This window comes from Hemibagrus wyckioides, linkage group LG11 (genome assembly GCF_019097595.1).
Source record: "Hemibagrus wyckioides isolate EC202008001 linkage group LG11, SWU_Hwy_1.0, whole genome shotgun sequence".
Lineage (NCBI taxonomy): Eukaryota > Metazoa > Chordata > Actinopteri > Siluriformes > Bagridae > Hemibagrus > Hemibagrus wyckioides.
In genome coordinates this window covers 9,007,750-9,021,544 of record NC_080720.1, presented here as the reverse complement: position 1 = coordinate 9,021,544, position 13,795 = coordinate 9,007,750, and the positions used below count along the sequence as shown (strand labels likewise).

General features: G+C 42.2%; 1 protein-coding gene across 1 annotated transcript in view; it reads right to left on the bottom strand.

The window, feature by feature from the left end:
• cachd1 (cache domain containing 1) overlaps window positions 1-13,795 on the bottom strand; it is an 83,358-nt gene that overhangs the window by 8,730 nt on the left and 60,833 nt on the right. Inside the window, exons 9-19 of the mRNA XM_058403515.1 lie at window positions 12,550-12,783; window positions 11,825-11,974; window positions 9,873-9,996; window positions 9,627-9,744; window positions 8,459-8,627; window positions 7,556-7,698; window positions 6,235-6,416; window positions 5,863-5,973; window positions 5,093-5,215; window positions 3,150-3,249; window positions 2,862-2,978 (exon numbers count right to left, since the gene is read on the bottom strand). Of these exons, the coding sequence (XP_058259498.1) occupies window positions 2,862-2,978; window positions 3,150-3,249; window positions 5,093-5,215; window positions 5,863-5,973; window positions 6,235-6,416; window positions 7,556-7,698; window positions 8,459-8,627; window positions 9,627-9,744; window positions 9,873-9,996; window positions 11,825-11,974; window positions 12,550-12,783 (1,571 nt within the window). The remainder of the gene's footprint in view (window positions 1-2,861; window positions 2,979-3,149; window positions 3,250-5,092; window positions 5,216-5,862; window positions 5,974-6,234; window positions 6,417-7,555; window positions 7,699-8,458; window positions 8,628-9,626; window positions 9,745-9,872; window positions 9,997-11,824; window positions 11,975-12,549; window positions 12,784-13,795) is intronic.

The window sequence follows — 13,795 nt, the reverse complement described above, 5'->3', positions numbered from 1 at the left end:
TGCCACCAGATGGTGCTACTAGACAGAAGTGTAACAGAGTGTGAGTGTGCTGTGCTGAGAGGACTGCATTACTGGGTAAAAACGTTCAGCTGCGACAGATTAGCCTTCATTATTTCCTCTACTATTACTACTCAAGAACAGAATTTAAATCAACAGCAGAAACAATGTGTGGAAAAATGTGTGCAGCCATACAGATGAAAAACAAACCGAAAAAACAAACAAAAACAAAAACCCCAGCAAATGTACTGAATTTCACATTCGCTTTCAGTAAGAACTTTATACTGGTCAAGGTGGCAGAGAATTCAGAGCCTATCCCAGAACACTGGACATGAAGTGGACTGGACAAAGAGCATTCACACATTTACACTCACACACGGACACACAGACATATACATTCTCACACACGTTCACATTCACATATACATGCACTCTCTCTCTCACCTACTCTCACACACACACACACATATACATTCACTCTCCCTCCGTCACACACTCAAACAGACTCTTACATTCACATATACATTCACTCACCCTCTCTCTCACATTCACATATACAGTGAGGGAAAAAAGTATTTGATCCCCTGCTGATTTTGTACATTTGCCCACTGACAAAGAAATGGTCAGTCTGTAATTTTAATGGTAGGTTTATTTGAACAGTGAGAGGCAGAATAACAACAAAAAAAATCCAGAAAAACACATTTCAGAAAAGTTCTACATTGATTTGCATTTTATTGAGTGAAATAAGTATTTGATCCCTTATCAGTCAGAAAGATTTCTGGCTCCCAGGTGTCTTTTATACAGGTAAGGAGCTGAGATTACAGTAGGAGCACTCTCGGGGAGTGCCCTTAATCTCAGCTTGTTACCTGTATGAAAGACACCTGTCCACAGAAGGAAGCAATCAATCAGATTCCAAACTCTCCATCATGGCCAAGACCAAAGAGCTGTCCATGGATGTCAGGGACAAGATTGTAGACCTACACAAGGCTGGAATGAGCTACAAGACCATCGCCAAGAGCTTGGTGAGAAGGTGATAACAGTTGGTGCGATTATTCCCAAATGGAAGAAACACAAAAGAACTGTCAATCTTCCTCGGTCTGGGGCTCCATGCAAGATCTCACCTCATGGAGTTTCAATGATCATGAGAACGGCGAGGAATCAGCCCAGAATTACACTGGAGGACTTTGTCAATGATCTCAAGGCAGCTGGGACCATAGTCACCAAGAAAACAATTGATAAAGACTGAAATCCAGTAGCGCCCGCAAGGTCCCCCTGCTAAAGAAAGCACATGTACAGGCTCATCTGAAGTCTGCCAGTGAACATCTGAATGATTCAGAGGAGAACTGGGTGAAAGTGTTGTGGTCAAATGAGACCTAAATCCAGCTCTTTGGCATCAACTCAACTCGCCCTGTTTGGAGGAGGAGGAATGCTGCCTATGACCCCAAGTACACCATCCCCAAGTGACAGGACAACTGCACCGCATCAAAGGGACGATGGACGGAGCCATGTACCGTTAAATCTTGGATGAGAACCTCCTTCCCTCAGCCAGGGCATTGAAAATGGGTCGTGGATGAATATTCCAGCCTGACAATGACCCAAAACACACGGCCAAGGCAACAAAGGAGTGGTTCAAAAAGAAGCACATTAAGGTCCTGTAGTGGTCTAGCCAGTCTCCAGACCTTAATCCCATAGAAAATCTGTGGAGGGAGCAGAAGGGTCAGCCACAAAACCTTAATGACTTGGAGAGGACCTGCAAAGAGGAGTGGGCCCAAATTCCTTGAGATGTGAGATGTATGCAAACCTGGTGGTCAACTACAAGAAATGTCTGACGTCTGTGATTGCCAACAAGGGTTTGCCACCAAGTACTAAGTCATGCAAAGGGGTCAAATACTTATTTCACTCAATAAAATGCAAATCAATATATAACTTTTCTGAAATGTATTTTTCTGGATTTTTTTGTTGTTATTCTGCCTCTCACTGTTCAGATACACCTACCATTAAAATTACAGACTGATCATTTCTTTGTCAGTGGGCAAACGTACAAAATCAGCAGGGGATCAAATCATTTTTTCCCTCACTGTACCATTCACTCTCCCTCTCTCTCTCTCTCTCTCTCTCACACACTCACATATACATTCACTCTCCCTCTCACACACACACTCTCACATTCACATATACCATTCACTCTCCCTCTCTCTCTCTCCCTCTCTCTCACACACACACACTCACATATACATTCACTCTCCCTCTCTCTCTCTCTCTCACACACACACTCACATATACATTCACTCTCCCTCTCTCTCTGTCACACACACACACACTCACATATACATTCACTCTCCCTCTCTCTCTCTCTCTCTCTCTCACACACACACTCACATATACATTCACTCTCCCTCTCTCTCTGTCACACACACACACACTCACATATACATTCACTCTCCCTCTCTCTCTCACACACACACTCACATATACATTCACTCTCCCTCTCTCTCTGTCACACACACACTCACATATACATTCACTCTCCCTCTCACACACACACACTCTAACATTCACATATACCATTCACTCTCCCACACACTCACTCACCCAATCTCACACACCCATTCACTCACACACACATTTACATAAACATTCTCACACGTTCATACACTCATTTACATATACATTCACTCACTCCTAGGGGTAATGTAGTCCATGTAATCCACTTACTTGCATGATTTGGGGGAAATAATATAATAATTCTATAATAATTAAGCTTATAGCTAATGCATTAGCACTTCATTCTTGCACTGTGCAGTGGTTTGTTGTTGCAGCAATGCAAGCGCACCAAAGAAATGCACAGAAGTGTCTGCACTCACCACAATGCTAGTGTTGAACTTGTAGAAGCGCTGCACGGTGCGATCACTGAAACTGTTACACAGCTTCTTCTTCACAAAGTTCGGGTGGTTGAGGATATCGTTTGCCACCAGCGGCTCCTGCAAAATAGGACAATCAGCTTTCAGTCTTTCCTTGCAAATCACGCAGGGAAGGAAGAAAACAGTTATAAATATCTCAACATGTATGCACTTATCCTCATTCCCGGAACACAGCCAAGACTGCATCTTGTGAACTCATCTGACTTCTGAGCAGCAGTGTGTGAAGGTTACCTTGTGTGTGATGTGCTGCTGTTCTGCTGGAGCGTGACCTTTAGGGTCAATCAAGGTGGGGTGGGCCACCAGGTAGCCTCTGTCCTCCATAATAAAACACCTACACACACAGTGAGAGAAACACAACATCTGACAGTCAAGAGAAGGCGAGATCGATATGACATAAAAGTGGATCTAGTGCAATGAGAATCAAAACAAAATGTATTTTTCTAGAAGATTCCTGCACTTTATAAAACTGGTGTGGATTTCTGTTTTCTGATAGAATACTGATATATACAACAATGGGATCATATGAGAGTCCATTTTCCGTTCAGAAAGCTGTCGGTGCCAAAAGTGGTGAAAGCAGCTTACAATGGAGCATTTTTACTAGAGAAGGTATAATAGAGTGTATTGTGAAAACATTAGGCTCATGGACATACTAAAAAGGAAGGAATGCAAGTGTCCAAAGGCCCGAGTGCAAGGGGTGTGTTCCAGTTTCTTTAGAAAAGTTCAGATCCATGAGGCAGCTCAGAATAGTCCTCACTATTGTGCATGCCGCACTGGGCCATTCCACTCAGCTAATCCTGTTTAATGGCTCTGGCACTCAGAACACTAAGAACACTGAGGCCTGACCCCTTCTGAGTTCTGAGAGCATGAGAGAGAGAGAGACAGAAAGAGACAGATAGAGAGAGAGAGAGAGAGAGAGAGACAGATAGAAATAGAGAAAGCATGAGAGTGGGACTGAAAGTGAGAGAGAGACAGACAGACAGAGACAGACAGAAAGAGAGAGAAAGACAGACAAAAAATAGAGAGAAACAGAGAATGAGAGAGACAGATAGAAATAGAGAAAGCATGAGAGTGGGACTGAAAGTGAGAGAGAGACAGACAGACAGAGACAGACAGAAAGAGAGAGAAAGACAGACAAAAAATAGAGAGAAACAGAGAATGAGAGAGACAGATAGAAATAGAGAGACAGAAAAAAGACAGAGAGAGAGAGAGCGTGAGTGAGAGAGAGAAACAGACAGACAGAGAGAGAGAGAGAGAGAGAGAGAGAAAGAGAGAGAGAGAAAGAGACAGATAGAGAGAGAGAGACATAGAGACATAGAAATAGAGAAAGCATGAGAGTGAGAGTGAACGTGAGAGAAAGACAGACAGAAAGAGAGAGAAAGACATAAAAAATAGAGAGAAACAGAGAGAAAGAGAGAGACAGAGACAGACAGAAATAGAGAGACAGAAAAAAAGACAGAGAGAGAGAGAGAGAGAAAGCGCGAGTGAGAGAGAGAGAAATAAAGAAAGCGTGAGTGAGAGAGAGACCGACAGACTGACAGAGAGAGAGAGAGCACGAAAGAGAGAGCAAAAGAGAGAGAGAGAGAGAGAGAGAAAGAGAGAGAGAGAGAGAGAGAGAGAGAGAGAGAGAGAGAGAGAGAGAAAGAGAGAGAGAGAGAGAGTACGAGAGAAGGGGGTATGGAGTAAGAAGGGGGCAGGGGAGTGTGCAAACATTTAGGAGGGGGAAAAAAAGAGGTAGAGAAAGACAGAGAGAGAGAGAGAGGAGAGGAGAGGAGAGGAGAGCGCTGGCACCGAACAAAACAGGATGTGTCTGGAATGTGCTCATAATCAGCTTATCTCCTTTTGTGTTTCTCACAACCTCACATCTCTCTCTCCTTTAAACACTACTCTAGTAATTATTCCTTACACTTTATCCACTAGTTTTCATCTGCTTTTTTTTTCCAGCTCACTTTTTTTTAACCTCAATCATGCTTCCTTCTCCCCTCACACATTTCAGCTAAAAAAATGTGAACTGCTGCTTTTCAAATAGACACAAATCTGATTAGATTCATATAAAAAGTTTTAAAGAGCCTTTGGCCATTTTCCTGGAGCTCTCAGAGAGGCAGAGAGCCGGATTTTGGCAGTGTGAAAGAGACGGAGGGAGAGAGAGATGATGAAAGCAGCTGGGACAGGCTTACCGGATTTTATTTCCCTTGTCCTGGTTGCAGATGGGCAGCAGATCCAGCAGGACTTTATAGAAATAGCGTAGGGTAAAGTCGATGCCCATTACTGCTACTGCATAGCCTGGAGCCATCTGAGAGCTAGATGCAAGAGGAAAGACATTGAAGGTGAGAAAGGGATCGAGCATTATACACCTGGGTTAGGAAACTCGGCTTTAATAATTCATTGTTGAAAATATCCAACACTGGAAGATGCTAAACCCCTGGGGTCAATATTTGGTTGAAAAATGATGTACCCAAGGATGAACAAAACTACCCACACTGTATGATGCTACCACCACTTCACTTTGAAGGTTGGTGCCTCAGGATGAGGCGTAGTGGAGGGGGAAGTAGTGAAGGGGAAAGGGGAAACATCTAATATAATCATTATTTACACATGATATAAAATACTGCCAATTTCATCATAATCCTACATAAATATAACAAGCTTTTAACCCACACGTGGGATTAAGTGGGTTTGTTTTGGACGACCAACAGATCACACAAGTGCAACAAATGTTGGACCAAATGACTCGCACCCAAAGCCAAACATTCTGACTCAGACATTAAAGCTGACATCATGTCAGTGGAAAATCCAAAATCTTCCTACATTTCTATTTTTACAATGCATCAGAGAGCATCTGTCACATTCAATTCTGAATCTGGGAACATCTCGTGGCCTATAAAAATTTGTCCCGATTCCGAGCTTACATGCTTTCACATTCTCTATAAGTGATGCATTTCCTGACCTCGAGGCGTGGATGGTGTGGCTGATGGTGACCACATAGCCTGCTCCACCAACGTCCAGGTACGGTCCAGTAAAAGTGATCAAACCGGGATTGGCCACGGCATGCAGATACCTATTAAAGCAAAAGAGTCAAACAAATTAAAAATGGCTTCCATGCTTTGACTCATTATATTAATGCCCTGCAATCAGCACTGGACACGGGTGAATCAGAATGATTAAAACTGTGTGAAACTAAAACCCTCAGGTTCACAGCTGCGTTAAAAGCAGTCCAAAGTCTTTAATCTGCTGTTCATCACCAGCACCCAGGGAGTCTAGAAGGCTTTTGGTGTTGTGTTAGAGCACGAAGACCTGTGCCCTCAGGCCCTAATCTCACCATTGTCTCCTAGTGGGGTCAAAGGCTTTGTCCATCAGCGAGCCGGGGTAAATCCGCAGCACCCCATTGGGCGTTGCTATGTAACGGCGCACAATGTAGCAGTTCAAGCTGCTCAGCTCCATGAGACTCAGCCATTCGTCTGTCACGTGACTGGTTGCCATCACATCGTTCCTAACTGACGACTAAGAAGAAAGGGAGAAAAAAAAAAGAGTGAGAATTGGGTTCAACCAGGTTTTGATCAAATCTGGTCAATTATTAGAAGAAAGAGAAGAAAACAGGGAGAAGGTCCAAGTGTTTGAGTGTTCAGGTCTGAGTTTAGAACACATCATTAGCGTGTTAGCCAGTCTGAGTTACCACTGCAATGTTTATTTGGCAGAAATTCACCACAACTGGTGGCTTCATGTTTCTTGCTGAACAAAACTGACCACTGTCCAGTAACACAACTCTTCTGGCTCTACTGACACCTGAGGAGCTTTTTTTTTTTTTTTTTTTATTGCAGTGCAAATGATCCAAAATTAAGGAGGTGCAAACTTCAAAAGGATGAAGCCACAAAATTGTATTTAATTCCTTCCGCTTTGACTATAAAACATTAAATAAAAAGAGTCAGAGGTATACACTCAGTCAAGTCAGGAGGCTGGATTCGCTGACAATGCTAGTTTATGCTGCACCTTTTATAGTTGTTAAGTTAGCTTGTTTGCAAGCAACCAACTCAGAGGCGGGTACACAATACGGACTAAACACAAACAAAATTTGATTGATTCACTTTTATTTCCCCTGAATTAATTTTAAAAAGCCGGACTGTATTTATAAAGCTGCAGAAACCAGACCACAAAAATGCTATGTATAGTTAAATCGCTAACTCTACCAAAACTGAGCACTTAGTGCTTAGTGGCATCCACTGTTCCAGGGACACACCTATGTCGCAAATTTCGAGTTTGTATGCGGCTAATAGCATACATTGGTCTGTGCAACTCGGGCGTGGGGTGTGTGCTTTTCTTCAGGCCTGGGTTGGCTATGAGGCATGTATCATCACGCTCTGGTGTTTGTAAAGCAAGTTATTATTGCAATTATAAAAAGCAACCGCATTCCATGTGTCATGCAAACATACAAATACAGTCCCAGACTATTTCATCTAAACCTTTCTCCAGTTCATCAAACACATTATATTGTGTGTGTTTGTGTACCTGCAGGCCTGGTTTCGGTAATATAGCGTGTGTGTTGTCACTCAGCAGAAAGTGATGTGTAACTAAGAATGTGTGTGTGTACCTTCAGGTTGGCTCTGAAGTGTGTGTGTCAGTCAGGAGGTAGTGTGTATGTGTACCTTCAGGCCGGGGTTGGCTATGAGGCGTGTGTTATCACTCAGGTAGGCCGTGTAGTGCTCCACCATGCGCTTGGTCTCAGGCTGACTCAGGTGCTCGTAAGGAGACGAGAAACTCCCGGCTGATAACATCACGGTTGGGCTCTCTGTGGAGAAAATAATGTAAATATGTGATTATATTATTATGCCAAGATCTGACATGGAACTTTCCTTCTCATTATACTCCACATAATATTACATTTTGTTAAATAACAGCATCTAATCATTAATACAGTACAGTTTTCTGTAAGATGACTGAACATTTATGGCAGGAGTTCCCAGTGTCACTGCCTCGTAAGTAACATTAATTGACTTCAGGCAAGAGAAAGAGAGAGGCTGGTGATGAAACAACTGTTTACAACTGCTATAAAATAAATGATTACATGTTTTGCTGGATGTTACACAATTTACTAAATAAAAAAAAAAAAAAAGTATGATGTTCTTTAAAAAATAAAATTATTAGCAAATTGCTAGTTGTATAAGTGGAAGAAAAACACTTTGGGGTCGTGCTTTTACAAGACAATATTACATTATGGTGATGATGAATGATGATCATGCCACCTTGTTGTTGCTTATTTGTCTCATAACACAATGTCCTGCCATGTCTTATTCTGTACATGAGTAAATGTTAGTTGATACAGAACTTGTGTTGCACCAGTGTTGCGTAACCCATCTGTGTAATAACATTCAACTGTTCTACACGATTAAATTAATCACTCATTTGTTGTAAAGAAATCAAAACCACATGAGCCTTCACCGTACACCACTTTCACGCACAGAATCGGTGTTTAGTGTCAGAGTTTGGTGTCTGGCTGAATTCCAAGTGCATCATGGTAACGGTGTGGTTTCAGCTCTCAGGCTGCTTACCGACGGTAGCCAGCTGTTTGAAGTGGAGGCAGGAGCTGGGTTGGCCCAGCAGGTCGAGTCGGTGGTACAAGAGCTTACTGCTGGGGGCTGTGTTCAGGTTCTTCAGCTGCTTCACCGGGATCTCGGGCTGAACGTACACTATGCACAGGATGAACGACGTGTCCTGCACCTACACAGAAACAGACCAAAAGCATTGAGGAGAGTGTGGGAGGGAATAAAATTCTTTTGATGTTTATGTAAAATCTGATATCAATGCTACAAAGTGTTGCCTGGAGTGTTGGCACCAAAGGGAAAAGTTAGGTCAGATGAACTAATATTAAGTATCCTATTATACGCTACTGCATTTACAGACAGCGGTACACACACACACACACACCGAGATCACACACACTAGCTCAGAAGATCTAAAGTCACTTTACTGGCAAACATGATTACTTTCAAAATAAAAAAAAGTGTTTTATGAGCCAGAATTAAAAACACTGAAGCTCATAATACAGCCACCTCGTCTGATAAATGTGTTCTGGCACGAAGACGCAAATCTTTGCCATTCTTCTCCTTTATACGAAACACTTGGTGGATGAAGACAGAGTTAATAAGGTAAGTGTTAGGCACAGCCTTCCAGAAAGCGTAGCAGCTGAAATATGTTTCCATTTTATGCCTCACTTAAATGTCCATTTATGTCATTTGGCAGACGTCGTTATTCAGTCCGACTTATAGAAGTGCGTCATAGTTTCCATCAAAAAACATATCCTCGTGCTAGCACAAATAGGTCAAGGTCTATGCATACGATCAAGCCAAAATCCTGTAAGAGAAGAGTTAGTATTAGCTGGTAGAGCACCAAGAACAGTACAGGTTGTTTTTTATTGCTCATGACGACACCGTTGGACGGCTGAGATAAGTAGACATGGCTGAAGATTTATATTATTACCAAGCCTACCAATTTAGGTTAACTGACTGAAATGCACAGACTGAGCCATAAATAAAGCTGGAGCCTAGTGGGAAAAGGGCATGTTGAGAAAAGTTCTCAAATGTAAATATGTGGGAAAGCTTGAGGATTGAGCTGAAACTCCATGGTTTCTTCCCCTAACCTGCCTGGATTTTCACATAATGTAAATTAAAGTAGAACTGCATGGATTTAAGAAGACAGTGTTGACAGTGGTGCCAGTACCAGTTTCCAAGCGTAGCTGACGTTGTAGGCGTCTCGGCTCGGGTCACGCAGGCGGTTCACGTGCCAGGACAGAGACGAGTTGATGGGTACAGAGATCACCTGGCTTCCCAGAGGCAAACTGACAGAGAACAATAAGTGTCATTAATCATCCTATAGCCTTCTATAAAATGGCTCCCCGCCACCTTTTGAAAGCTACGTTACAAAATGTTTCATCATGGTGTCAACCGCAATGAAGCAGGCATTCACCTGAGGATGTTCTGGCGAACGGCAGCAAATCCAGGGATATTCTCATAGTGGATGATGTCTGTGTGTAGAGGGGCTTCGGTCATCAGGTACGGACGAGTCAAAGACGGGTGCATGAGGGTGAAACCTGACAAAAGTATTACATGCGTTAACCAAAAGTTCATTACCTAGACACAAATTTTAGTAAAATCTATTAAACAGTATTCTAGTAAGAAATCATCTCTGCATTCAAGACAAAATGTGTTGCCTGAGGATTTCGGTTATAGCTCACACTGCCACCCCGTTATTTTGCCAATGTTCTTACAGGTTTCTTTATTGCCTTATTTTACACCAAGGTGTCAACATTCCTAACTAAAAAGGCAGAGAGAAAAAAACATTACCACACAAAAATCTAGTGTCATTCTAGTTCCTCCACCAGATGTGCACCAAGCAACGGCAAAAATAATACTTCAGTACTGAATAATAAACTCCTTTTTTGACCACAGTCCCAGCCACTTATTTTTTTTTACCGGCTCATCAGGCTGAGGCTGAGGATTTATCAGGTCAAAATTCTTCTTTCACATCTTGCATCATTTCTCCTTCACAAGTTTAATGAGTCAATTCATTTCGTTATTCTCGGGTCTCTCCTGTCTACTCTTATCTACTCATACTTGAAATGTCATAAGAGGTTCAACCAGTAAAACTACAGACATTCATCATACAGTCATTATCTTGTGACTTCTATATAATTTGCATTCAGTTATGCCGTAATTATTCTATTCATGTTAGGACATACGCTTGGTTGCATAGTAAACAACTAGCTCTGCTTCCTGAAGTGTAATTTCGGTTGTATGTATAAATCTTTCTGCACGTTTCTTCTTGGAACTCAAAGCAAGAAACCTTGAATTTTGACAGCGTTAGATTGCAACACGGCCCCCGGATCAAGGGGCTTTTAATCCTCAATGCTGTGCCCTGGCTATGGTTTACTGTGTATTTAGTGAGCAGCTGGAGATGGCAGGTGCAGCATCCTCTCACCTGGAGAGCCGAGCTTCAGTTTCTCGAGAGATCATACGCTCGGCCTCATTAATGGAAATGAGATTGAACTCTAATAAGCACCACTCATGTTTTGCTCATTTATGAACTAGTGCTTGTTATTTCATTTACTGGAAACATAAACTAAACCTTAACTGGAAATACGTTGATTAAGGAACGTTGATTATTCCAAATAAAGAATTGAGATCAAGCCTGCCATAAAGACTAGATGCTTCAACTACCAACTGCAGCAGAGTAGCAGACATCTAAATGAGGTTCTTAAACCACAGTGCTGTTAAATCCACAATTCTGATTGGTCAGAAGATGTTGATTCATTTCCTATAACAGCAGCTCTCACGACAGTGCAGTCAAATCAGAGTTATACTAATGTTCTGGTAATGGTAACAGCTTACAAATAGATGAGTATGAATATAATAACAGGAATTATGGACCAGAAAAAAAACATGTAAGTGCTAAAAAGAATCATGTCTCATTATTTCATAAATGAAACTGTTAGTGCTGTGGTATATGTATCATAGAACATTTTCGGACACGCTGTTAGAAGAAAATAAGCTTTGGGGTGGTAAGTCATGTAGGGCACCATCGCAGCACGCTGTCGCTGCTTATTTTCTATAACAGCACACCCTATTGTGTTATATTCCTTAAATAAACACTGCAAAGGAAGCCACTTTGGCAAAAAGCCTGGAATTTTGCAACAGATGATTTCCTCTAATGGACTGTTCAATTGATCTAACAGACCGTTGAGTGAGGGTCAGCTGCAGGTAAGCCATTTTAAAGATTAAAGCTGTTCCACTGAAGGATGTCTGACAGGGTTGATGCTTCCAAATTAGTGGCTCTGGAGGTAATACTGCTGCATCATGTTGTAAAAGTTACCACAAAACCTGCTGCAAAAAGCCCTGATCCTACCAGATCACTGCTCGTACCTTTGTTATCTATGAGGAAGGTGTATGAGGCCAGAGAGTCCTGGTAGTAGGTGACGTCCTCGAGGATATAAGCGAGGTTCACGTCCACTCCCACAACTCCAAGCAGAAGGTTCCCGAAGTAGCACGGTCGGCTGACTGTCATAATGAAGCCTGCGGGAAATTTTTAAAAAAGAAAAGAAATTAAACAGTTCTTCTTATCATGTTAGTTATTAAATAAAAGCAGTAATGAACACTGGGAAGACACTGAGGCATCAGAGCACTGGAGTCATTTTTAATGCGCAAAATCCAGGGTCAACACGAAGGGTCAATCAGCTTGACCCAACAACCCCAATGCAAATGACAACTTATTCTCAAGTGGACTAAATGACCCATGAATGCGGCTCCAGGACACTAGGATAGCGATGTCCGATCTTATTCGCAAAGCCAGTGTGGGTGCAGGTTTTCATCCCAATTAAGCAGAAGCCACACTTTATTCCACCTGTTTAATCATTTCAACAAACATGGTTGGAACAAAAACCTGCACCCACCCTGGAATTTTCTGGAAAACACTGGACATCCCAACACTATAGGGATTCCCATATACTCATGATCTGACATTTGAATTTGAGGGTTAAACATATGACTGAAAAATGCTTAGACGGCTACTCCTACATTAATGCGTGTGTGTGATTCAAAGAGTTTAACTGATATAAATGAGACACAGTACAGGTTGTGTCCTAACTCACCATCGCCCATCTGATCAGCGTACGGCAGGCTGAAGGCGGCCACGTCGATCATGCGGTTTGGTAGGTTGATGTAGAAACGGCCCACGCTGGTCTCCAGGTTACTGAGCTGGTTCAGCACCATCATGCTGCCCTTCACCACAGGGAGTGTGGTACGATCCGAAACGCTGTACTTCGCAGAGTTCTGCTCTGCCAGATCGCGCATAAACGCCAACTCCTTCAGACCTGTTACTCCCTCTGTGTGCGAGAAACATGAAATGTTTATTAAAATCATCATCACCGATCCTCAAATTCTTATGTCTCTGACACATTGCTGACACAAAAATCCAACGTCGTCAGCAACCTGAGAGCAAAGCAGATGACAGACCCACTCAACGGTTTCCTCACGAGACTGAGGCTCACAAATATACTGATCAAATTTCTCCACAAAGTTACCACGAAACTAAAATAACCAATACCAGCAGCAGATGTGAGACCATTCCCCTTGCCTGATTAGATTGATGGCTAATTTAGCTAAAACAAAAACAAACAAAAAATAGCATTTCTGATGGTTTTCCTGCTGTAAAAAAGTCAATGCTGTGGCTAAACCCAGGATATTTGCATCTCTGAATAATAAACTATAGGGCATTAATACTGGAAATTTTGTAACTAATCAAACCTCATAGTGAATTTATTTGGGATTAATAATCCTATAGCTACTAACAGGCCAGCTGTAAAACCTGCATCTGCGGAAAAAGAGTTCACTTTTAATAAAGAGGCTAATGTAAAGAGATTCTGGATCTAATGTAATAAATAACTTCGATACAGTGTGAAGTATGGGCTGACTTTTTAGAATCTTATTCCTTCCAAATGTCTGATTTAATCTTTTCCAAGCCATCATTCTGTTTCAATGGGGTTGGAATCCTCTCATGAGTGCTCCAGTCAGTTACAGCACAATTCTGCTCTTCGTACACAACCATGCTAATCAAGTCCAATCATATTTCTGTCATCTACGACACAAAAAGCCCTCTGCACTCTTTCATGTCACCGAGTGCTCTTTGATGTGTTCTGCTGCTTTTCTCTTTCTTCCTTCAGACATCCTGCATTTTAATTCTCCTCATGCCCAGCTAATGTATGTTAATAACAGGCTAATGCATGCAGAGACAGCGAGCCAGGTGAGGGGGACAAAAGGAGAGGGCTTTCTTATGATACACACACACACACACACACACACACACGGAGACGGAGAGATGAAAGGGTGAGGACGGAG